We start from the raw sequence: 24,804 nt of genomic DNA, 5'->3' as shown, positions 1-24,804 counted from the left end.
CTAAATTGTTTGGAAAAACATATAAGGCAATCTCCCCTAACCAGAAGCACTCCAAGATTCCTGACAACCAAAATGTCCACACTTCTCAATCAAAATGTTACACATGGCTGGGAATTTGGACAGTTATAATCTCAAGTCACAAGAGACTCAAAGTTAGGGAAGAATAAGGGGAACGAATGCTTTTAGCCCAGTTAATCAGAGCAAAAAAAAAAATCAGTAGAGCTCTGATAATGAAACCTTAATCTGAGCACTAAACTGTGCAGCTCCTTCCACTGAAAAAAATTAGAGTATTTTATTCCTTTCTATTAAAGACATACCCATTTTTCCCTAAGAGATTAATGTTCAAGATAAAAACTAAATAGTATTTTTTAGCAGCTGAGAAATATGTAATGTAACAGAAATTCTTCCTATATAGTACAGACATTAGCTTGCATGCTACAGCAAATTCATTTTGCTGTTAATGAGGTTAAATTGATACATTATGGTCAAAGTACAATTTATAGAATAAAGACAAGTTCACAATTTCTTTAAGCTGCATTGCCTGGCTCACCTGAGATATACTGAACAAGACATTTCACTAAACAATTTGAGGACTACTGTATAAATTAGTCTCCTATATCTCAAAAAGGTAATGTTATAAAATGTTTGTGGCTTCAAAAGCTTGGCATTTCTCAAGTGACAGGATTCCCAAGGATGTGTTCTTACTTATTTACTGTTATTCGTTTTATATCACTTCCCACTCATCCTCAAAATCATCAGAGTGAAATGATATAGAAGCATCACTGTGTTTCTGCATGTTATGAGAATGCTGGAATGTCTTTGTGAGGCGGTGAATGAGATTTCCTGAAGAACCAATTGCCCATAGTTCATCCAGAGGTGTAACTGGGAAACAATAACAGCAAATTCGTTTTAGTTTACAACATAGAAGAACCAATGACTCAAGAAATTTAGTTTACCTCCAACCAGAAAAATGTAAGGCTGAATTATACTTAAGAATATGGCCATTGAAATCAATGAATTTGTGGTCAGCATTAACTTCTCTTGTTGATTTAATGTCCTAGCAATAACAATGGAGTGTTACTTGGACACCATTGGCACTGACAAAATCCCCACCAATCAATTACAAAAGTTGAGTTGTAGTAGTTGTAGTTGAGTTTATTTATAGGCCGCCCTTTTCCCTGAGGGGACTCAGGGCGGCTAACAACTTGTATGGGAGGGGAAAACATACAGTAACATAAAAACACAATGTATAATTAAAATCAAGCAACATTCATTCAACATTCGGGTGGGGGCGGATTATGCTCTTTACCCCCAGGCCTGGCGGGATAGCCAGATCTTGAGGGCTGTGCGGAAGGTCTGAAGGGTGGTGAGGGTACGAATCCCCACGGGGAGATCGTTCCAGAGGGTCGGAGCTGCTACTGAAAAGGCTCTCCTCCGCGTAGTTGCCAGCCGGCACTGGCTGGCAGATGGCACTCGGAGGAGGCCTAATCTGTGAGATCTTATGGGTCGAGAGGAGGTAATTGGCAGGAGGCGGTCTCCCAAGTACGCAGATCCACTACCATGAAGGGCTTTGTAGGTAGTAAGAAGCACCTTGAAGCGCACACGGAGGTCAACAGGTAGCCAGTGCAGCTCGCGGAGGATAGGTGTTATGTGGGTGAACGGAGGTGCACCCACAATCACTCGCGCGGCTGCATTCTGGACTAGCTGAAGCCGCCGGATGCTCTTCAAGGGCAGCCCCACGTAGAGCACGTTGCAGTATTCCAGCCTAGCGGTCACGAGGGCGCGAGTGACTGTTGTGAGAGCCTCCCGATTCAGGTAGGGTCGCAACTGGCGCACCAGGCGAACCTGGGCAAATGCCCCCCTGGTCACAGCCGACAGGTGGTAATCAAAGGTCAGCTGTGGATCCAGGAGGACTCCCAAGTTGCGAACCCTGTCTGAGGGGTGTAAAATTTGGCCCCCCAGCCTGAGCGATGGAACACTAACCAAATTTTTGGGAGGGAAACACAACAGCCACTCGGTCTTTTCTGGGTTGAGTACAAGCTTGTTAGCCCTCATCCAGTCCCTGACGGCCTCAAGACCCTGGTTCATCACGTCCACCGCTTCATTGAGTTGGCACGGGGCGGACAGATACAGCTGCATATCGTCCGCATATTGGTGGTATCTTATCCCGTGCCTCCGAATGATCTCGCCCAGCGGTTTCATGTAGATGTTAAATAGTACGGGGGACAGGACCGACCCCTGCGGCACCCCATATGTTAGGGGCCTCATGGTCGATCTCTGTCCCCCGACCAACACCGCCTGCAACCTGTCCGAGAGGTAGGAGGAGAACCACTGCAAAACAGTGCCTCCCACCCCCACCTCCCGCAGTCGTCGCAGAAGGATACCATGGTCGATGGTATCGAAAGCCGCCGAGAGGTCAAGGAGCACCAAGATGGAGGCGTGGCCTCCATCCCTGGCTCTCCAGAGATCATCGGTCAATGCGACCAAAGCGGTTTCTGTGCTGTAACCAGGTCTGAAGCCGGACTGGAAGGGGTCCAGGTAATCGGCTTCCTCCAAGGACCGCTGGAGCTGGCCACCACCTTCTCAACAACCTTCCCAATAAAGGGGAGGTTGGAGACTGGACGGTAGTTGTTAAGTACGGCTGGATCCAAAGATGGTTTCTTCAGGAGGGGTCTCACCACCGCCGTTTTAAGTGCGGCGGGGAAGTGCCCCTCCCAAAGCGAGGCGGTAATAACCGCTTGGATCCAGCCCCGTGTCACCTCCCTGCTGTTAGCAACCAGCCAGGAGGGACACGGGTCCAGTACACAGGTGGAGGCACTCACAGCCCTCATGGCCTTGTCCACGTTCCCGGGGGTAACATCCTGAAACTCAACCCAGCGATGGTCTACCAAATCGTCCTCTCGTGCCTCGGCTGGCTCTGCAAAGGTGGAGTCCAAATCCGACCGAAACCGAGCAACTTTGTCCGCCAAGAACTGGGCATAGTCTTCAGCCCTACCCTGCAAGGGGTCCCCCGTATCCCTCTTATTTAAAAAGGCAGCCTCTGTACTTGGAACAGCTTACATTTTGTGATACTACCTGTAATACCAGTAAACAACAACATTTGCCTATTCCAGATCCTTGGGAAGGACTGGAAAGGTGGATAATAATGCCAAATTCAGTCTAAAAATCAGGCTGAATGTGCAACCAAGCAATAATAATAAATTAAACTTGTCAACTAAGTTTGGAGAAAGAAACTGTCTCATTTTCTTTCCAACTTCGTCTAAATTAAAAAATAAACAGAAAACAGGAAAAAGTTCAACGATTCAGTTGAAAGTAGTTGTTAGGGCAGAATTTGTTTGATATCACTTTGCCTGTGTACTGATACCTGTTTGCATGATTTGTTTTGGTAGTGAATGGTTCATGTGTTCTACAGTAAGAAATTAAGCCAATGGCAGTTTGTTATTCCAAATGGAAATCAAAACAATTAAGTAAGATCTCTTTAAGGCTGTTTGGGGGACTTAAAATCTAGATGTAGAAAGAAGTTGTGTGAAATTAAGAACCAACTGATTAGAACAGCTAGTATATTTCAGCTTTCTGATCCTAAATAAACAGAATTCTTGCTATAATCCCCCAAATAACATGTTAATGGAGAGAGGGCGGGAGATACTCACCTGCCAAACAAGAAACATTTCCTGGAATCTTCTTCCAGTAATCGCCTGCAGGATTTTTATCTGTGATGCCATATCGGCGTGCTATATCTCCATTTGGACAACGTGCCCATACAGTCTTCATGCTTATTACTAACTCATTTGCCTGAAGCCCTGAAAGCCAAGATATTTGGGGTACAAACTTTGAGATGGATACTATGCATACTGTATTCAGAAGAAACATATAATTAGAATAAATTAAAACAAAGCATAAGAACAAAAAAAGGTAGCTTCATACATTCTTTTATCTTCACAGCTAAGGACTATATGTACACTCCATGAAATATCTGAGTCCGTTTATTCCTTTTTAATCTACTGGGCATCACAATTTTGGATGTTGGAAGAGGTTTTGTTGCATAATCAAAATGTGTTACAAGGATTTAATTAATTAAGATGGGTCCAAGCATAGGTAATATAGGCAGTCTTTGACTTATAATAATTCATTTAGTGACTATTCAAAGTTACAATGGCATTGAAAAACGTGATTTATGACTGTTTTTCACAGTTACCACCTTTGTAGCATCCCCATGATCATGTCATCAAAATTCAGATGCTTGGCAACTGGTTGAAATTTATGACTGTTGCTGTGTCCCACTGTCAAGTGATCACCTTTTGCAACCTTCTGAAAAACAAAGTCAATGGGGAAGCCAGATTCACTTAACAACCAGGTTATTGACTTATCAGCTGCATGGATTCACTTAATAACTGTGCCAGAAAGTTTGTAAAATGGGATAAAACTCACTTAACAAATGTCTCACTTAATAACAGAAATGTTGGGCTCAATTGTGATTGTAAGTTGAGGACTACCTGTACTCAAGTTACAACCAAAGCATATAGTTGTTAAGTAATCTTACCTGGAACCTGGTCCCAATCTGTGCCTACCGGCATCTCCTCTGTAATCCCAGTGCGCACGTGGACATTGCATTTGTTGTCAATGGCCCACAGACTCTGATCATTAGGACTTGAGTACACCCTGATCAAGTGGACTCCGGCTGCCTACAAAAGTAAAACATATCATTTGATGTTACAGATCCTATTTTGGGAATTGGCAAGCTAACTGAAGTGAGGGGGGGGGGGGAAATAAATGGATAAACAACTGATCAAATTATTCAATTCTAGAAAAAGAAAATCTCAAGGTCACTGAAATAAGTACCGATATGTCTACATATTCATCATGAATTGAATATCAATGCAATTTCAGTAAGTTCAATTTCACCCTTCACCAATAAGCATGCACAGATGGCAAAAGAGGAGAAAATTATTAGAAAATTTTAGCTGGTACAAAATGAAATTATGTTTAGGGAAATCAAGAGTTCAAAACATCAATCACAAATTTTGTGCTAGTTATATTACTTAAGGTGCTTTTCTAACTCAATCCAAAGGTTTTTTTTATATGTACATACATTTATGAGAATAACAGACATAAAATACAATCCAAAATATAGCAATTAAATATATTTCATAGTTAGTGAAATAAATAAATACATGAGAATGTTTAAGTGAATAACATTTCTAGAAATTATCCATAAAATGTTAATATAAAGTTAGCTCTGTCCTTTAATATATTATTAAATCTAGTCATATAGACCTCCTATTGCTCTATTTTGCCAATCCAATGTTTTTACCTATATTTCTAAAGATATTGCTTGAATTTTAAGTAGTGCCTTCAGTCTTCAAAATCTTTCCAAATTTAGAATTCCTTTTCTGAGGTTTTAGTACTGCCATTTATGTGAAACTGATTAAATTGGTTTTTTTTTTTTACCAGAATCTATGAAATCTGCTGATCCCTATTTTTAAGATGCTATTTTGTAACTTTTACAAATTATTTGATGCATACTGTTGTATAAATCACCTTTTTAGACTCATAGAGACCTTCCTGGTATAGTCCAGCATTGATGTAACACAATTTTTATAAGCATGTTCGTTTTATCTAAAAACCAACTAGGTAGGAAAGTTGTTCTAGAAGGTTCTATGCATTTAATTCATGAAATTATATTTATGATGCCTTCAATGTTATGCAGTGTTCTACTAGATTAGTCTCCGTTGCCTTTTTGTTTCTGCATTACTATTTTGCACAGCAAACCTGAAAAGGGCACACATGAACTCTATTCAAATGAGACTCAAGAGTCTGCAGATAATCCCAACACCATTTTTTGCTTTTTTCCCCCAGGGATGAAAGACAAAGTGACTGTCCCCAGCTAGCTTTATACCCAAGGCATGACTAGAACTCATATTCCCCCAGTTTGTAGCCTGGCACATTTAATCACTATACCAAATTGGCTCTCTAATTATATTCTAGCAGAGATAAAATGTATAGCTTGATCTGATAGTCCAAATTCAAGTCTGGATTTCCCGTATCCTTCATCACTCACCATCATCACTCAGTGTTTTTCATTTGCTGCAAACCATAAAGCTACCTTAAATCTTATTTATTTATTTATTGTATATGATAACAAAGAGACTAACATTAAAAAGGAGAATGATTTAAGTGGTACCTGCTATTCTAGTTACTTTTAAATTCAAGTTCTGATTAATTCTACATTATCACTTAAATTATGTTTCCAAATAGCTAATCCCTACTTTTTAATGCAATGGAGCTTTAAAGGGGGAGAAAAGTAGACAGCCTATTTAATCCTTTCTTTTAATCACAAAACAACTTAATCTCTCTTTTATAACTGAGAATATGGATGAAAGCCACATGAGCAGAAGTTCAACTGTTTAAAAGGCATCCAATTGAAGACTGCCAAAAATATAGTCTCCTTCTTCTCTACTTGTTCTCTATTTGTGCCTGTCTATTCCAATTTTCTCCTCCAGTGGAAAGAAATAACATTATTATTTCATCCTTTAAACACACCCAAAACAGATGTCAGCAATTTTCTGAATGGAGGCTGCAATGCATTCCTCTGCATATGGGATCATCGGAATGTGGTGATTTTGGACCAGTTTTGAGGAGCAAGAATGGGAACTGTAACCCCCTGGGAAGATTTCTTACATTCCCATACTTAAACAGCTAAAATCATTGCTACCAATATTTAGTAATAAAATAGTCAGATTTTAGAGGTACAGTTTTGGACTACTGGGGGAGATCTGCCACTCAGATGCATCCCACTAAAATTAACCATTCTGCTACTGAGAAGCTGGGAGAGGGTTGCAACTGATGTGTATAAACAGCTACAAATTGTTTACCTCCCCTTAACATGTTCATTTAATCATGCCCTTGCTGAACTAAGGACATATTTGCCTAAAAATCTATACATAAAGTATTCTATTATGTTATGAATATTAATATTGAAGACACTGAACCCTAACATTAAGGTGTTTGTATGTCGGGGGGAGGGGAGAGGGAGAGGAAGAGAGAGATTTTGGTGTACCTGGTGTCAAGCCAGGGAAATCAGGAGTATAAAAATTTATTGCAAGCTTAAGCTCTCTAAAAGAATCTGAGCTACTAATGGTCAAAATGTAGGAAATGTAGAAAATGTACGATTCTTTGTACAGCATAATTCTTGCATTTATCGACCATTTGCTATGTGGCAACCAGAGCCATTCTTCATATAAGCAGACCAATGATGGAATTGTTTCTTTGTTTAATTATGGCTAGCACAAAGTTAGTTAGCTTTTAGTACAATTAAAGGTCTATTACTAACTTTTGGCAGAACTTATACTACAGTATTAGTTAGCACATTTCAATTTTTTTGATCCTGTTTTATGGCTGTAGCTTTCAAAATTTTGCATTGTTTTAAATTTTTAGTGGTTTAATTGGTTGGTTTTATTACCACACATCAGGATTATTTTTAATCACTTCAGAATTTTAAGATTGTGACACAAAACCTTCCCTGGTTTCTGAAACAAACAGTCCTGAGGAAGAGACAAAACTTATCATTTCATAAGAGATATCTAGCGGTGTCTTGAAACATCCAATGATGTGAGGGAAAAGGTTCCAAAATGATCTTCCAAAAGGAATGAGAAGAAAAGAGGGATATAAAATTGCATTTCAATATATCCCAGGAGAAAATTAACACAATCTCTCCCATTTTGGAGATCATAAAATTTGGACAGAAAAGAGCAAATCAAATTGTTCTACCAATAAAAAAAATTAATAGGGAGGATTAGTGACATACAGAAATATAGTAAGTAGGCAATTAAGTAGAAGATAAAATGACTAAGAGAAAAACCAGTTGCTAATGGGAGTAAAGTTTCACTTTATAAAAATACTATTTGCAACTCCATCATACTTCCAGGATAGTATGGCACAATTGCTGCTGTAATGAGAATATCCCCTCATTGACCTTATCCTGCAATCTCATTTTACATACTTCATTTTCAAAGTAGAACCCTGGTACCCTAAGGAAAATTTACTCTAAATATGTGCTCTCATTGACACATGCATGTCTTCTTAATACCTTTTTATAGATCCATGCTCTATTCTAGGGCATGAAGGTGTTAAGCTAACCTTTCTACTTTATTTGCAAAAGAAAAAAGAAAAAAAAGATTAGTTCTTCCATTTACCCTAAAATCATAGGATGGTGCATTTGCCTCTTTTAGACAAATAGTTGTTTTAGGAGGGAGTGGAAAAACAACTGTGTATACCGATGGTATGCTTCAACAACAGAATTGTTAACACAAACACCATCAGGTCTTAAAAAAATCTTAGATGTAAGAGAACACTGTATACTGTATTCGCAGAATATAAATCATATTTCGGTTTTCTTTTTCCCTGCTTAAGGTTTTTTTTGCCTGTGCAATTAAATCATGGCCTTCGTGTTCATATACTGAGACATACATAGAAAGGGGGGGGATCCCACATTGATAACAGCATAATTTATCCCTTCTCCATAAACAAGGCAACAAGTGTTTTATTAAGTATCATCTTTCTCTTGTTTTAACGCTAGGACTGCCCTCGCTTTCAGCAAAGAGAAGTTGTTTCATCTCAATGGCTCTAATTGCCAAATCATTTGTTAATTATAATAGTTCTGCAATAATGAGAGATTCTCTTTAAATTTTTAGCTCCAGGACCCTGCAGGTTTTTTTGGCAGGCAGAAATCCTTCCTAGGGCTGAGAGTGTGTGACTACTTTAAGGTCACCCAGCTGGCTTTGTGCCTAAGGTGGGCCTTAAGGTCTCCCAGTTTCTAGGCTAATGCCTTAACTATTGTAATTGTCAGTTCATTTGTTAATATGTATATTTCTGCAATAATGAGACATTATGTTTAAAACTTTAGCCCAGGGCAATAATAAGCTGAAGGCTTCTATTGCTTAAGGCTATCCAATTAACCCCTTTATAAAGCAGTGGAGATCATAATATTATATATAGCATTCAATATTGAATCATTTTCTGATTAAGCCAACACTGACAGATAAAGGGAGCTTAGAATTTGAGTTAAAATAATCTTGGGCATCTCTTGAAAAAACGACCTGTTCAAGAGAGTTCCCTGATCTCCAGTGTAATATACACTATATTGCCAAAAGTATTCGCTCACAACTGCTTCTGATTATGTGCATGGGTGAGCAAATACTTTTGGCAATATAGTGTAGCATGATCTACATTGCTGAAGTAGCTCAGAAGTTGTTCAAATTGCTTTTTGGATTTTAAGACTTAAATTTAGAAGAAAAATGGTTTTCCTATTCAGGTCTATTTCATCTACTACAGGAAGACCCCTTCGAAATTCTGGAAATTGTGGGGGAGTAGGGGGAAGAGTAAAAGTATGAGAAGGGAAGGGGAAGAAAATGATAGAAGTTTTTATTCTGATTAACGTTTAAGTCATTTTAAATGACTTCACCCTAATGAACCCTGTATTAATTTAAAAATATGAAGTGTGTACAGTATATATGATTGAAGTGCTTTAAGCACAAGATAAATTGATTAATAATGATGTGATACTTTACAAATGATACCGATTGGATTTAGAACTCTATGGTTCTAAACAAGTGTTATATAATAACTATAAAACTTTCTCTGCTATTATAGCCATAAAGTACTTGCATTTCTAAAAGGAAAGAAAGAAAACAGGCTTAATTCATAAATCCCAAGAATTTCTGCAAAACTACAGTAACGTGCTGAATTATATAAATGGATAATTGGTTATTCTTTTGAGATTCTTGAAAGCCAGTGTAGAAAATAAAACTTTCAGTGAAATATAACCAGTGATTTTAAAATGTGCAGTTCTCATAAAGTAAAAGGAAACTAGGCAGCTTGCTTGTAATTTTAAGAAAAACAGAATGGACTTACAGTACTATAAAAAACTTTTCAATATCCTAGTTGCTCCCTGCATGACATTTACCCTTCTCAATTTATAAACAATTCCAGCAGGATGGAAAACAAATATATTTCTTTTCACATGGGAGAAAACCAGAGCTATCCCATAACCACCAAAAGAACCTATGAAGGGAATTGATCACATTCTTTAGTAATGAGCCTCCATTTAATTACCAATTATTCCCCAAGCCAGATTCACCAGCAGAGGTAAGAAACTTGAGAAAATTTAAGCAAGATGACACTATCATTAGGTTGCAGATTTATGATTTGTGTCAGTATGGCCAGCAGAACATAATTTTGGAGTGTAAGATGAGTAAGAAAATGTACCACTTCATTGGCAAATTGATTTGCAAGTTAGGAAATACTTCAAATGGGGAAAATTATACTTGCAGAGCTTCATATTTCAAAGAAATCCTAGATTCTATCTGCACTTCATCTCCATCACTGTGAATATGATACAGCATAACCTCAGTCAAAATAATAGACTTTCAATGTACCCTAAATGGTTCAGGACAAAGTATTTGCAGGTTAAACAGTAGATTAAAGCTAGCAAATTTTGGCAAATTATTTATTTAGACAAGATAATGTTACATTTCGGGACAAGGTGGCTCAGTGGCTAAGACACTGAGTTTGTCGATTAGAAAGGTCAGCAGTTCAAATCCCTAGCGCATGTAACTGAGTTAGCTCCCATTACTTGTCCCAGCTTCTGCCAACCTAGCAGTTTGAAAGCATGTAAAAATGCAAGTAGAAAAATAGGAATCCCCTTTGGTGGGAAGGTAACAGCGTTTCATGCGCCTTCTGCATTAATCATGCCGGCCACATGACCATGCCCCCCTAAAGTTGGGAATAACTAGCACATATGTGCGAACCTTTACCTAATGTTGCATTTTCAGATTTGCATGGAATAACACCAGGCGTTATTATATAAACTATTATATAAACTTATTATATAAACTAAGTTTAATTCTGAGAAATAAAACAATTGCTTGTTCACCAAGATTTGTTTTATTTGCTTTGTATTGATATTTGGCAGGAAAGCAAACACTTAATTATTTATTGGGTTTATATGCTACTGAATCAACTCATGTGCTAACAAGATAAAACAAATAAAACCACTATGAACCAAGGTGTGCCTTGAAGTCACAACTTGGTTGCTTTGGTCACTGCTTTGGTCTCCCTTCTTCTGTATGGGGCCATGGTAATCGCTAGAGTGAGGTGCAAAGTGGAAATGAATATTCTCCCCCTTCTGTTTTTCTATCTGCTTACCTCTGCAGGGAATAGACCAAATAAAAGAGGAGGTAGAGTTGCACTATATATAAGAAATAATTACCTCTCTACAGAAATAGAGCACAACAATGATGAGAACTATTTTGAATGCATTTGGGTCAATATTAAAGGTTGGGGGGGGGGGGAAATGACATTGCCATAGGTCTATACTACAGGCCACCCAACCAAGCAGAGGAAGTAGATGAACTTGTTAGTCAGCTAACTAAGGTATGTAGGAAGCACACCACAATAGTAGTGGGGGATTTTAACTACCCTGACATCAACTGGGAAACAAACTCTGCACCAAGTGGAAGATCCAACAGGTTCCTAACAAACCTAGCAGACAACTTTGTTTCCCAAAATGTAGAGAAGGAAACAAGGGGATCTGCCATATTGGACTTAATTCTCACTAACAGAGAGGAAATGATAGAAGGTGTTGAAGCCACAGGGAACCTTGGGGGCAAGTGACCATGCAATATTGGAATTCAACATTATGCAAACACAAGTAGTAGAACAAAGTGAAACTAGAGTCTTGGACTTTAAGAGAGCTAATTTCAATAAACTTAGAGAGAGCTTGGGAAAAATTCCATGGATGAGAATCCTCAAGGGGAAAACAACTCAAGAAGCTCGGGAAATTTTGAAAAATGAGATTACAAAAGTCCAGTCTAGCACAATACCAATGAAAAAGAAAAATAACAGCTCCCAAAAGAAACCAGCATGGCTATAAAGAACTCTCTGATAAATTGAAAGACGAAAAAGATAAGTAGAAAAAGTGGAAAGGGGGGGATATTTTTATTTATTTATTTCATTTGTATGCCGCCCTTTTCCCCGAGGGGGACTCATATAAATAAGGCAGAATATCAGCAAATAGCCCGAGCATGTAAAGATGAAGTGAGGAAAGCTAAGGCTCACAATGAATAAAGGCTTGCCACAAAAGTAAAAAATAACAAAAAAAGGTTCTTCCAACATGTTAAAAACAAAAAAAAAGGTTAAGGAGACAATTGGTCCATTGCTGGGAGAAAGTGGCAAGAAGCTGACAAGCAAAAGGGAGAAAGCAGAACTATTTAACTCATGTTTTGCATCTGTCCTTACACAAAGGGATAAAACAGTCCAACCTATCAAAAACAGCACCACAAAAATCAGATTAGGAACACAAGTTGAAATAGGGAAGAAAATGGAAACTGAGCACCTGTCTACCCTAGACGAATTCAAATCACCAGGACCGGACGGATTACACCCTAGGGTTCTGAAGGAACTGGCAGACGAAATCTCAGAACCACTGAACTATATATTTCAGAGATCCTGGAGCACCGGGGAACTACCAGAGGCCTGGAAAAGAGCTGATGTGGTTTCCATCTTCAAAAAAGGGAAAAAAACAGATCTAGGAAACTATAGACCTATCAGCCTGACCTCAATACCAGGAGAGATTCTGGAAAAGATAATCAAGCAACAAATTAGCGAATACGTAGAAGCAAACAAAGTAATAGCCAAAAGCCAACATGGATTTGTCAAAAACAGATCATGCCAGACTAATCTTATTGCATTCTTTGACAAAGTGACAAAATTAGTGGACCATAACCCACTACTAGATAAAGTAGAAGAATGTGGGTTAAACAGCATCACCACCAGATGGATTTGTAACTGACTGACCAACTGCACTCAACATGTAGTCCTCAATGGAACTGCATATTCATGGAGGGAAGTATGCAGTGGAGTACCCTAAGGCTCTGTTTTAGGCCCAGTATTCTTCAACATCTTCATCAATGATTTAGACAACCATTTGAATATGAGCCAGCAGTGTGCAGCAGCTGCCAAAAAAAGCCAACACAGTTCTAGGCTGCATAAACAGAGGGATAGAATCAAGATCACGTGAAGTGTTAATATCACTTTATAATGCCTTGGTAAGGCCACACTTGGAATACTGCATTCAGTTTTGGTCGCCATGATGTAGAAAAGATGTGGAGATTCTAGAAATAGTGCAGAGAACAGCAACAAAGATGATTAGGGGACTGAAGACTAAAACCTATCGTTGTAGGAACTGGGTATGTCTAGTTTAATAGAAAGAAGGATTAGGGGAGACATGATAGCAGTGTTCCAATATCTCAGGGGTTGCCACAAAGAAGAGGGAGTCAAACTATTTTCCAAGGCACCTGAGGGTAGAACAAGAAGTAAAGGGTGGAAAATAATCAAGGAGAGAAGCAACTTAGAACTGAGGAGAAATCTGCTGACAGTTAGAACAATTAATCAGTGGAACAGCTTGCCTCCAGAAGTTGTGAATGCCCCAACACTGGAAGTCTTTAAGAAGATGTTGGATAGCCATTTGCCTGAAACAGTATAGGATTGCCTGCCTAGGCAGAGGGTTGGACTGGAAGACCTCCAAGGTCCCTTCCAACTCTGCTATAGTATTGTATTGTATTATCCTGACATATGCAGGAAGAAGTAAATGATGACATAAGAAACCATGTATGACTGAAATGGCTTTCAAAGTGAACGGTGTCTTGATTTTGCTGTGACAAAGCTCTAAGGAGCCCAGAAGCAGGGAAAAGGAGAGAAGAGGGAGCCATTATCCCTGTAGTTGCTATGAGGAGTCATGCCAAAGAGAAGCAGTGCTACTGGTGATTTAGGAAAAACTCTGGCTTCAGGGACTAGTTAATGTTTCAAGTACTTTAATCAATGGCAGTTACATCAACAGGTCTGGTTGGTATTTTTTTTTCATAGTTTTATATTGCCTTGAATGTACTCTGTACTAGCAGTTTTAAACAGAAAATAACTATTGATGGTTAGGCTTCAAGGAATTTAACCTTAGTTGTTATCTGTGTTGCATTTCCATCACCAGGCTAGTTAAAAAACAAACCAGAGCATTCACAAACCACACCACATCCTTGAAGTATTTATTCTTCAATACATAAGTCACATGTATCTGAATATACTTAGACTTCTTGAAATCACATGTAAAAGTCAAACAGAATATCACATTAAATGTTCCAATCCAATTTCATTCTGGCTGTACTTATTCAACAGAATTTCTAAGCTCACAGCGTTAATCTTCTTTAACAACTTTAGATCCATAACTGGAAAAATGCAAGACTCTTTCTTGTCAACAACATACAGACAAGTGATTTCTTGAAAGTTGAAAGAAAAGTGGTTATTTTACCTGGATGGGTGGCTCAATCATTATCCATGCAGGCAGCATCAAATTTGGATTCAGAGGCTGACTTCCAACTCGGAAATAAATCCCACCACAGCTGTCACAGGCCCAGATGTGCTGATTTCCACATGCTAAGCTTGTAAGTTTCACAGCACCTAAATAGAAACGGGGGATTTCAGTTAGTTAGCGTCTTCAACTGTGATTTATGTCACCAGTTAGACTTAACCTACACAATTACTGTATTCTGCCCTGCCCCAGATGAATAATTTCAGGTGAGTGGAAATAAAATACTCTTCTCCAGTATGCTATGGCCATTTTAACATACAATGAAAAAGGAGCTCTAAGCACACTTTTCCTTTCATCAAAAATAATTTGGACATCAGACTTGTTAAGCAAATAAGTCCCTACCGCCAAAAACCAGTGCTTCTAATGTGCTCTCAAAATGTGCCTACCAGGTCCAATCTTGGGCAATCCTATATTGAATTATCTAGAATGAACCCTTCTGCCCTCTGTTGATATTCTTTTCACAATACAGAACCTGGAGGGAGGAATTGCTTTACTATTTGCTTTACTGAAGAGGTTTCTTTACTTGCAGAGGAATTCTCACATGAAATTCTCTTTCACTGCCAATAATAGCTTACATTCCACTTCAGATTACCTTTACAATCTGAATTACAGTGTAATTAGAAAGCAAGTATGTAACTTTAGGCCCTATCATTAACATGTCTTTTTAATGTAGAAACTCCTGTTTATTGAAGCATTTTAGGGTAATAGAACATGCAATGCAAAGGAATTTGTTGCATAATTAAGATATACAAGTTTTCACATGAACTCAAGTGAACTTCCTCTGGAAGACAGCTAAGCTTACAAAGTCTATAAATACATTTTAATGTTTCACATTCCAAATGTTGTTAGCAAACAATGGCTGCTGATGAGATCTATGGGATAAATATCTCAAGATTAGTTACTTTTTCATTTCCACTATACTAAGATAATAAGAAGCCCTTATCCTAAGGAGTTATATGATTCACAGAGCACATACTGCATTTTTAGTTTCATTAAAACAATAGCATCAACATTTTGCAGCTTTCTCTAAGATTGAAACAGAAAATATAATGATGCGAAATAAATTTCCTCAATTGTTCGTCTATCTTCCAATAACCAAATACTTGTTCCTAGAAATGTCAGCTTGCGTGATTCTTTGTTCTTTAAAAGCTATCACTATTGCATTCATTTTACAGAAACGGAACTATTCATTCTTAAGAGACTTAAGCAGTAATTCGCATACCCTTTTCAAATATGGCAGTATGCAGGAAATCAAATCTCACATTAATGGCTTTTCCCCAACCACTGAGTTAAATGCTACCCACTGATGCTTGAGCTGACAGAAAGGTACGCTGCAATAGATGATGTCTTACTTGTGTCTGTTCCTTTTTATGTCTTATGTGAAAAAGGTTATAAGAAGAGACAACTTCTAAGCAGAAATTTTGAAGACATTCAGTTTCTTACAAATGAAACCAATACAATACAATACAATAGCAGAGTTGGAAGGGACCTTGGAGGTCTTCTAGTCCAACCCCCTGCCTAGACAGGAAACCCTATACCATTCCAGACAAATGGCTATCCAACATCTTCTTAAAGACTTACAGTGTTGGGGCATTCACAACTTCTGGAGGCAAGCTGTTCCACTGATTAATTGTTCTAACTGTCAGCAGATTTCTCCTCAGTTCTAAGTTGTTTCTCTCCTTGATTAGTTTCCACCCATTGCTTCTTGTTCTACCCTCAGGTGCCTTGGAGAATAGTCTGAGTCCCTCTTCTTTGTGGCAACTCCTGAGATATTGGAACACTGCTATCATGTCTCCCCTAGTCCTCCTTTCTATTAAACTAGACATACCGAGTTCCTGCAACCGTTCTTCATGTTTTAGTCTCCAGTCCCCAATCATCTTTGTTGCTCTTCTCTGCACTCTTTCTTGAGTCTTCACATCTTTTCTACATTGTGGTGACCAAAACTGGATGCAGTATTCCAAGTGTGGCCTTACCAAGGCATTATAAAGTGGTATTAACACTTAATGTGATCTTGATTCTATCCCTCTTTTTATGCAGCCTAGAACTGTGTTGGCTTTTTTTGGCAGCTGCTGCACACTGTTGGCTCATATTCAAATGGTTGTCCACTAGGACTCCAAGATCCCTCTCACAGTTGCTACTATTGAGCAAGGTACCACCTATACTGTACCTGTGCATTTTGTTTTTCTTGCCTAAAAGTAGAACCTTACTCTTTTCACCATTGAATTTCATTTTATTAGATAGTGCCCAATGTTCAAGTTTGTCAAGATCCTTCTGTATCTTTAGCCTATCTTCTGGAGTGTTGGCTATTCCTGCCAGGTTGGTGTCATCTGCAAATCTGATGAGTTCCCCATTTATTCCCTCATCCAAACCAATCATGTGAAAACTTGTATCTCTCAATTATGCAAACCAATCAATTATGAAGTTATAAACAAGCTCTACCAAAAACAAATAGCAAGAATTCCTCTAGGTCAGTGTTTCTCAACTTTGGCAGCTTTAAGATGTGTGGATTTCAACTCCTAGAACTCCCCATCCAGCATAATTAAAGTTGCCAAAATTGAGAAACACTGCTATAAGTGACTGTGAACATAAGAGACCCCAATACCTTTGGCATCAGCTTGAAAAAAACAACCAAACTGACCCAATTTGGCAGCATGAGCAAAGCTATGTCATTTACAGATCCCCTGTTATATAATTGCCCTAAAATTCTTCTCTACATCTTATGGGTAGGTGTCAAATGGCTGGTCACTTCAGAATTTAAGATTGTGACACAAAACCTTCCCTGGTTTCTGAGACAAACAGTCCTGAGGAAGAGACAAAACTTATCATTTCATAAGAGATATCTAGCGGTGTCTTGAAACATACAATGATGTGAGGGAAAAGGTTCCAAAATGATCTTCCAAAAGGAATGAGAAGAAAAGAGGGATATAAAATTGCATTTCAATATATCCCAGTTGAAAATTAATACAGTATCTCCCATTTTGGAGACCATAAAATTTGGACAGAAAAATAACATTATCATTTTATATCACAATCACAGCAGTTTTAAAAAGAGAGCATACTGTACTTAAACAGGGGGGAAAAAGACTGTTGAGTGAAGCAGTCATATGCTCAATCACATAATATCTGACATAACAACCACTTCATTCAATGGCTGAGATTCCAGGCTCAATTGTGGTTACAGGCTGAGTACTACCTACACACTATTCTCTCTCCCTTCCCCCCCCCCAATCCCCCCCCCCCAATCTATCCATGGATGAAAGAAAATCTCTAAAAGAGAGGTCATGCAATCTGGAAAGAAAGACTAAAAAAACTCATCAAAAAGAAAAACGTGAATAAATTGCCTATTTTTTTTGTGTGTGTGTGTGCGCGCGTGCATGTGCGTGTACATGTATGTATATAATAGACAAAAGAAAGAAGAGTGCCACATCAAACAAATAAATGGAAGAATGAAATATTCTAACTCATAGCTAGTCTTAAAATGAATTTATCAAATTGGATTCAAATTGAATCCAATCTCAGCCTATTTCTTTATAATCTCTTAAATTCTGCCATTATTTCAATATTGTTACACAACACCCAATCAGTCAAGAATAATTTGAAAACGTTAGGATAAATTTTGTATTGATTTAACTTTTAGTACAGCTATTAAAAAATCACTTCATTGCTGGTCAGCTGATGGTTTTGATCTAATAAGTGCCAGGATTTTTGGAACAGAGTCATATACCATTTCCTCTGCATTATTGGACAGTTATTTACACACACAACACAATTTGATGTCCACGTATACACTTATTGTAGAGTATTTTCAGCTTCTATTCTCATTCCAATTTTGTGTTTTTTCTAACAAAAACTCATGTGAATTATTGATCCGGACAATGTTCTATTAGCCAGAACATTGGCAAAGTCCATTTGACTGTATTGCAGAAATTCTGAATATAATAGAGTAAGTTTAATTAAGTCACATGCTATGATGACTATTCAAGTACACAAAGAACTGCCTGAACAGAGTTGACATTTCCGAATCCATTGTAATGTTAATGTGATTTAACCAGAAATGTTTTCTTGATATGTGGATGTTTTTGGTGGTTAATGGCTACTAGTGGCAGGGAAAGAGACAGTGACAAAGGTAAGGGTACACTGAAAAAAGATACCAAAATAAAAAGTGTGTGTGTGTGTACTATTTATACACACACACATGTACATACACATGTTAGCAACAGAGTGTCACCAACTTATTTTTTCACTTCAGCCTCCAGAATTGACATCTGATACTTAGTTTATAATCAGATTTTAACTACATATTTTAGGCAGCAAAAACAATAACTCAATAATCATATTCAAAACATGACATCATAACTTGTTGCCATGACATCATTATGATGCTTCATGAAAGTACTGATCATTCTCTTCTAAAACACAACTGGTTGTCTTGTCCATTGTTATATCCTTTGTCTGTAGCCAGTATGGTAGGGATTTCAAAAACTGCTGTAATCATTTGTCTATGTTTTTACATACTTTTAATTTATTTCTATCCCGCCCTTATTATTTTTACAAATAACTCAAGGTAGCAAACATATCCAATACATTTTTCTCCTCCTATTTTAGCCACAATAATTTAAATTATTATCATTATATTTCATACATCAGAACAATTCTTTGTGTGAACTCTTATCAATTATACAGAGAAAAGAATCTAATTATCTGCATTTCAGCTAAGAATTTTCTAAAGCTACAATTAGATTTACCTAATTGAGAAAGGTCCAGTTTGGTCCAATGCATTCCTGTTGGGCAATTTGGTGAAAGTGTCCTTATGAAGACCTGCCCCAGACTATTCAAGCTCCATATTGCATCCCGGCAAGCTGAATAATATACCATTTCATTATCGGAAGGGAGCTGAACTGTTGAAGGATGGAACTGAGGATTCTGATCACTAACACAAAACAGGTCCTTGCTACTTTGGGACAACCATAAGAAACTTCCTGAAGGAAGGACAAAGTTTTTATTATAAACTCCATTTTTTTTAGAAATCTTTATAAAAATTAATCAGTATTTGTACATAAAACAAAATCTGCATTCTAAGATTGCATTAATATAATTATTATCTTCATAATGTAATTAATTCACTTCACAAATACTTGGAAACCTTTACACACATTATAAGTTGTTTTAAAGTTATTCCTATATTCCATTTTTTAAAAAACCAAGGCTAAGAAACAGTTCTTTAAAAAATGTAAAAAAAAACATCCTGTGGCTGTTTTATCCTAGCATTCTCTGGTTATCTATAATAACCAGATGTTTCTAGGAAATCAACAAGCAGAGGCAATACCAATAGCTGATGTTGATCACATAAGGATTCATTTTAAATTTATAAAAATATATGTAAATGTTTCATTCCATGGTTTACCTTATATAAAATCATTTATTTTATTTCTAATACTCAGGAAATAAACATAAAATTAGTTAATTACCACAATAGGTTGGCACTGATCTAAAGTAAATCTGTTAATACTGAATGTGAACAGAACAATCTTAGGCTTTGCAGCACTGAGAAAATACAGTAATATAAAAACTTGATATATCTATAAAGCATGAGACTAAGGATTATGCAGTTAAAATGTAAAGGCGGTAAGATATATAAAAAGTAAATGACAAATTCTCAAGCTACAGTTTTACTTGATCATTTATTAAATGTAATATATGGATTCCTAGTGAATCAATGGTTTAAAGGAACTGGCAAGGATGACCTTTTTAAGTTCTTAAATCACAGTGCAAATTAAAGGCTCATAGTAAGAGCAGGAATTTCCAATTTTGCATTCACCACCTTCTTGCTGTGTATTAATTAACTTAGAACTAAACAAGGTTTTAAATTACTCAGTTCCAATACTATTTTATGGATATACAAAATGGTAGCAAAGATCAATTTACATGTTTCTTTATCCTAGCAGACATGTATGATTATATTTTACACACACAGAGAGGGGGTGGGGAGGGAGGGAGAGAGAGAGACATGTTTTTAACCTTCTTTTGTCGGAGCTGCAGAAGCTAACACAAAAGCCCATTTTGTAGCTGAAGCAGTGCCCCGAGGCACCACATTATTCCAATATGTACCTGCAAAAGAAAACAGGAAAACTATCAATACAAAAACAACCTCTGTCTCATGTGCAGTAATGTCTGAACTACATTTTTGTTCTTTAGGTTTTTATTTTAAAGAAGAACATAGTCTATATTCCGGGTTTCAATTTTCATGTTGACCTAATAATGACAATTAAGCATTCAAAGAAGAGATTCCATTCTTACTGAGGTAGCCCAACAACATAGGCCACATGGAGAAACCAATGCCATATATGTTCCAAAAGAGCTAGAGTAACAGAATCTTTGTGCTGTCTCCTCCCTCACCTTATGTTCCTGTGAATTAGGAAGGACTTGATGAGACATTTTTCATGTTACTTTTGTTGGTCTGGCTACACATCCTTCTCACCTGACTGTTGCTTAGGTATGGTAGCAGCTCTTCCTCTTGCCTTTCAAGGCCATTCCCCTGTCCGCTACTCCCAAACAAGATATTCTTTGCAATCCAGTTTGACCCATCACTTTCTTCTATATAATCTTTCCTTCCTAATGCTTCCTATCAAAATCTAACCTATTTAAGATCTCTTTAAGTAATCCAAATTAGGACATTTTCTCCCCAAAGTCTGATTGTAATATACTTCTACTTGATAGGCAATCAGTTATCTTGATGATAGGGGAAGGAGGGGGAGTAAGCACTTTCAATCTGCTCAGGCAGTTTTTCTTTGCACACATCCCAATTTCTTGTTTTGGGTCATACTGGCCAAAATGTATGGAAGAAATAAAGTTGCCTACTGTGGTATGGAAATATTGAGTAAATTAATTCATATTCTAATGTATCTATGAATCTTGAGACCTGAGACCACGATGTAGAACAGATGTAGAGACTCTAGAAAGAGTGCAGAGAAGAACAACAAAGATGATTAGGGGACTGGAGACTAAAATATATGAAGAACGGTTGCAGGAACTGGGTATGTCTAGTTTAAGAGAAAGAAGGACTAGGGGAGACATGATAGCAGTCTTCCAATATCTCAGAGTTGCCACAAAGAAGAGGGACTCAGACTATTCTCCAAGGCACCTGAGGATAGAACAAGAAGCAATGGGTGGAAAATAATCAAGGAGAGAAGCAACTTAGAACTGAGGAGAAATTTCCTGACAGTTAGAACAATTAATCAGTGGAACAGCTTGCCTCCAGAAGTTGTGAATGCCCCAACACTGGAAGTCTTTAAGAAGATGTTGGATAGCCATTTGTCTGAAACGGTATAGGGTTTCCTGCCTAGGCAGGGGGTTGGACTAGAAGACCTCCAAGGTCCCTTCCAACTCTGCTATTGTATTTTATTATTGTATTATATCCAAAACTCAGGTTTACCTATGTACCTGAAATATATTTTGAAAATTCAAGAATTTTAACATCTATTGCTATTATTGGTAGCAAAACAACATAGAATATTAGAATGCCAGCATACATTCTACAAACTGTTGGATTTGGCTTGATATATAAATTATTCCACAATACAGTTTTTCAATTTTAAGGTACTGTAAATAAGGCAGATTTCTCTTTTTTCATTTTTACTTACAGAGTTTCTCTGTATGTAAAAGGCAGATTAATTGAACTATGTATCATTGAAATAAAATATAGAATGGGTCTCAGGTGAGTTGAAAATGTCCTAGATGGGACTCAGTCACATGCCTCTACCACTAACATTTTTTACACATTTTTTAATTTAAAATCTGGAAACTCAACACAATATGCATACATTGTATTTGTTCTTGGTTTGAAGGCACATGATGTAGTAACCTCACTAAATCTAAGCAAAACTGGGTTTGGCCAGCACCCAGAAAAAGTAAGTCTGCCTAGACATTATTTGAAAGCTGCTTAGAAGATATCTGGAACAAAATAATACAAACGTTACAATAAGAGATGGCAAAACTGTAGACTAGGCCAGAGGAATATATGCCAGGAAAGAAGCATTCGGCTTTGCATGCTTGGCTATGATACAACTAAGTTCTACATGTTTGCTGATTCCCACGTGCCTCTTCCATTCACAAATTGATGTATGAGTTGGCAACATGTATTATGCCCAGGAGTGACACAACAGAAAGATATTAACCACCATTGCTCAAAATAAATGGGTCCAGACACTTTCCACTTTGAAATAATTGATAGAAATAAAATCATTGCTAAACAACTTTAGAAGTGTGTATGCCAACACGTTAAGTTTAAAAGCAACTTCAGCAACAAAAAATGCACTTGCCTATGAGGTTTCCCTTTGCTACATGAAATTCATTTTTCCCAGAGGAAATCCAAACACCGCTGCTGTTGACTGCAAGTAGGCTTGGTTGACACTGAAGCTGTTGTGACCAGAAAGTTGTACGCAGTTTGTCTGCCACTTTCTCAACAGGAGCCTGGGCTGCTGTTGCTACTGTTTGTGTTGCATGGATTATTGTCTGGAAAAGGCTGCACTGGTCAAACACAACATAATCGGTAATGCTTACCTGGGGGAATAAAATACATAAAAGGACTAATTTAGTTTCAGAGCACACATTAAGCCCTCTCGTTTCATCACAGGAAAATTCCAACAAGAGCAACAACTTCTTTTCAACAGCATATAGCCTTTCATCATTCACATTTTCAGGAAACATCAATCTACTTCTTTAGGTGGAATTGGAAAAAAATTCAGCTTTGCAACTATTCCATTTTTTTATTATTTGTTTGTTAAATTTATTGCCTATCTCAGTGTGGGGCTATTCTAGGTGGCTTGCAGAATGAATAAAATAATAGAAAGGAAGAAAATGAAAGGGATGTAAATAGAGCAGAAATAATAGAACAATATAATAAACAAGGAAAAAATACACAGTAAGAATACATCAATATAATTGAAAAGATGGATGGATAAAAAGCATGTGGGGGGGGAGAGGAGGTGGAGTCTGTCATCAGTCCAGTAGGACTGATCCATCTGATCCCCAGGCCAACCGGCAGGGCCAGGTCTTTAGGCTCACAGGGGAGGATAGAAGGGTGGGGGCAGATCTTATCTTAGAGGGTAAAGATGTTCCAAAGGGCATTATAATTTTATAATTCTGACTTTGGTGGCGGGGAGAATAGGCATGCAAAACTGCATCATTCAGAGTTCTGGAAGCCTTGCAATGTGTCTTATTTCAATTTCACACTTTGGAAGTAGGACAGTAAAAACAATTATAAGTTCTACAGTCAGCTATGTGGTGTGTTAACAAGAACAATCAGTAGCTTGGAACTATCCCAGCAAATTTAACAGTCCCTTTAGAATAGAAGATATAGCACAAATGCTCAATGGCCTGGAAGCTGAATTAACAGCAAGCAGTCCACATACCTTTTTTAAAAAGGACAGGTGAGAGGACAAAAATCCTGTTTTTGACAAGAATCCCTAGATAACCCAATTGTTACCATCTTTAAGCTATGGAAATCACCAAAAAAGTAAATGAGTGAGAGAAATTAAGTTTAGGAGGCATTTCTCAACCACTAGGTTGGAAAACCACTACTCTCAACAACTACTAAGCAACATACATACTGGCAGAAAATGACATTAATTCATCTTTACGTTGATAAAGACTATTCACAGGCTATTCACAGAGAATGCCTCATTATGAAATTAAATATTTAATTATCTGGGGGGGGTCTTCAATTCAGTCTTTTTCTCCTGGTAAATATTGGGAAGAGTCCCTACAGGTTTCTTGGCAAGATTTCAGAAGTGGTTTGGCATTGCCTGTTTCCAAGGGCTGGGAACGAATGACTGGCCCACGGTTCAAACCTAGCTGCCTCTGTGCCTAAGATGGAACTAGAATTCATGGTCTCCTGGTTTCTAGCCTAATGCTTTCACCACTACACCAAAATGGATCTCACTCTTCTTCCTTTATCCAGATACAAACTTGCAGGAAACAGGAAATACCCTCTGAAAGATACTTTGATTTCACATCTTATTTTTCAGGAACTACAGAAAAAGATCTTCTTCTGTGTGGCAGCCAGGCTGTTATTTACTCATCATGACAGATGGCTTGATCTTGACTATCTTACATTTAGTAAATCTGTAAAGATTTCACCAGACTTTTTATAGAATTTCAGTATTTTATTATTTTAATCTACCTTCTACATTGCTATGTTCTCAGTGGTAGGCTGCTGCCGGTTCGGAACAGTTCGTGTGAACTGGTAGTTGTGACCTGCCCGGGGGGGGGGGGGGAGAGGAGGTGCCCCCGCCCATCGGCCCGGCGCTATGCTGTCCTATTTAGCTTTGTTTTGGATGCCGCAAGTCACACGAACAAGCAAAGCACATGCACGGAAGGCTGCACACATG

At 37.8% G+C, this 24,804-nt stretch overlaps 1 protein-coding gene across 2 annotated transcripts in view; it reads right to left on the bottom strand.

The window, feature by feature from the left end:
* Window positions 1-710: 710 nt before the first annotated feature.
* The window catches only part of TECPR2 (tectonin beta-propeller repeat containing 2), a 47,709-nt gene continuing 23,615 nt past the window's right edge, over window positions 711-24,804 (bottom strand). Inside the window, exons 14-20 of one of the 2 annotated variants that reach the window (XM_032234590.1) lie at window positions 22,735-22,975; window positions 20,435-20,524; window positions 19,162-19,395; window positions 14,357-14,505; window positions 4,541-4,682; window positions 3,651-3,800; window positions 711-882 (exon numbers count right to left, since the gene is read on the bottom strand). In XM_032234590.1, coding sequence (XP_032090481.1) covers window positions 725-882; window positions 3,651-3,800; window positions 4,541-4,682; window positions 14,357-14,505; window positions 19,162-19,395; window positions 20,435-20,524; window positions 22,735-22,975 — 1,164 coding nt within the window. In that variant the 3' untranslated portion in view covers window positions 711-724. Of the gene's footprint in view, window positions 883-3,650; window positions 3,801-4,540; window positions 4,683-5,286; window positions 10,381-14,356; window positions 14,506-19,161; window positions 19,396-20,434; window positions 20,525-22,734; window positions 22,976-24,804 lie in introns of those variants that run through there. The other variant, XM_032234600.1, reaches the window with a different exon arrangement.

This window comes from Thamnophis elegans, chromosome 1 (assembly GCF_009769535.1).
Source record: "Thamnophis elegans isolate rThaEle1 chromosome 1, rThaEle1.pri, whole genome shotgun sequence".
NCBI classification, from domain to species: Eukaryota; Metazoa; Chordata; class Lepidosauria; order Squamata; family Colubridae; genus Thamnophis; species Thamnophis elegans.
Note: the sequence above shows the minus strand (reverse complement) of the source record. Positions and strands in the feature narration are given on the sequence as shown.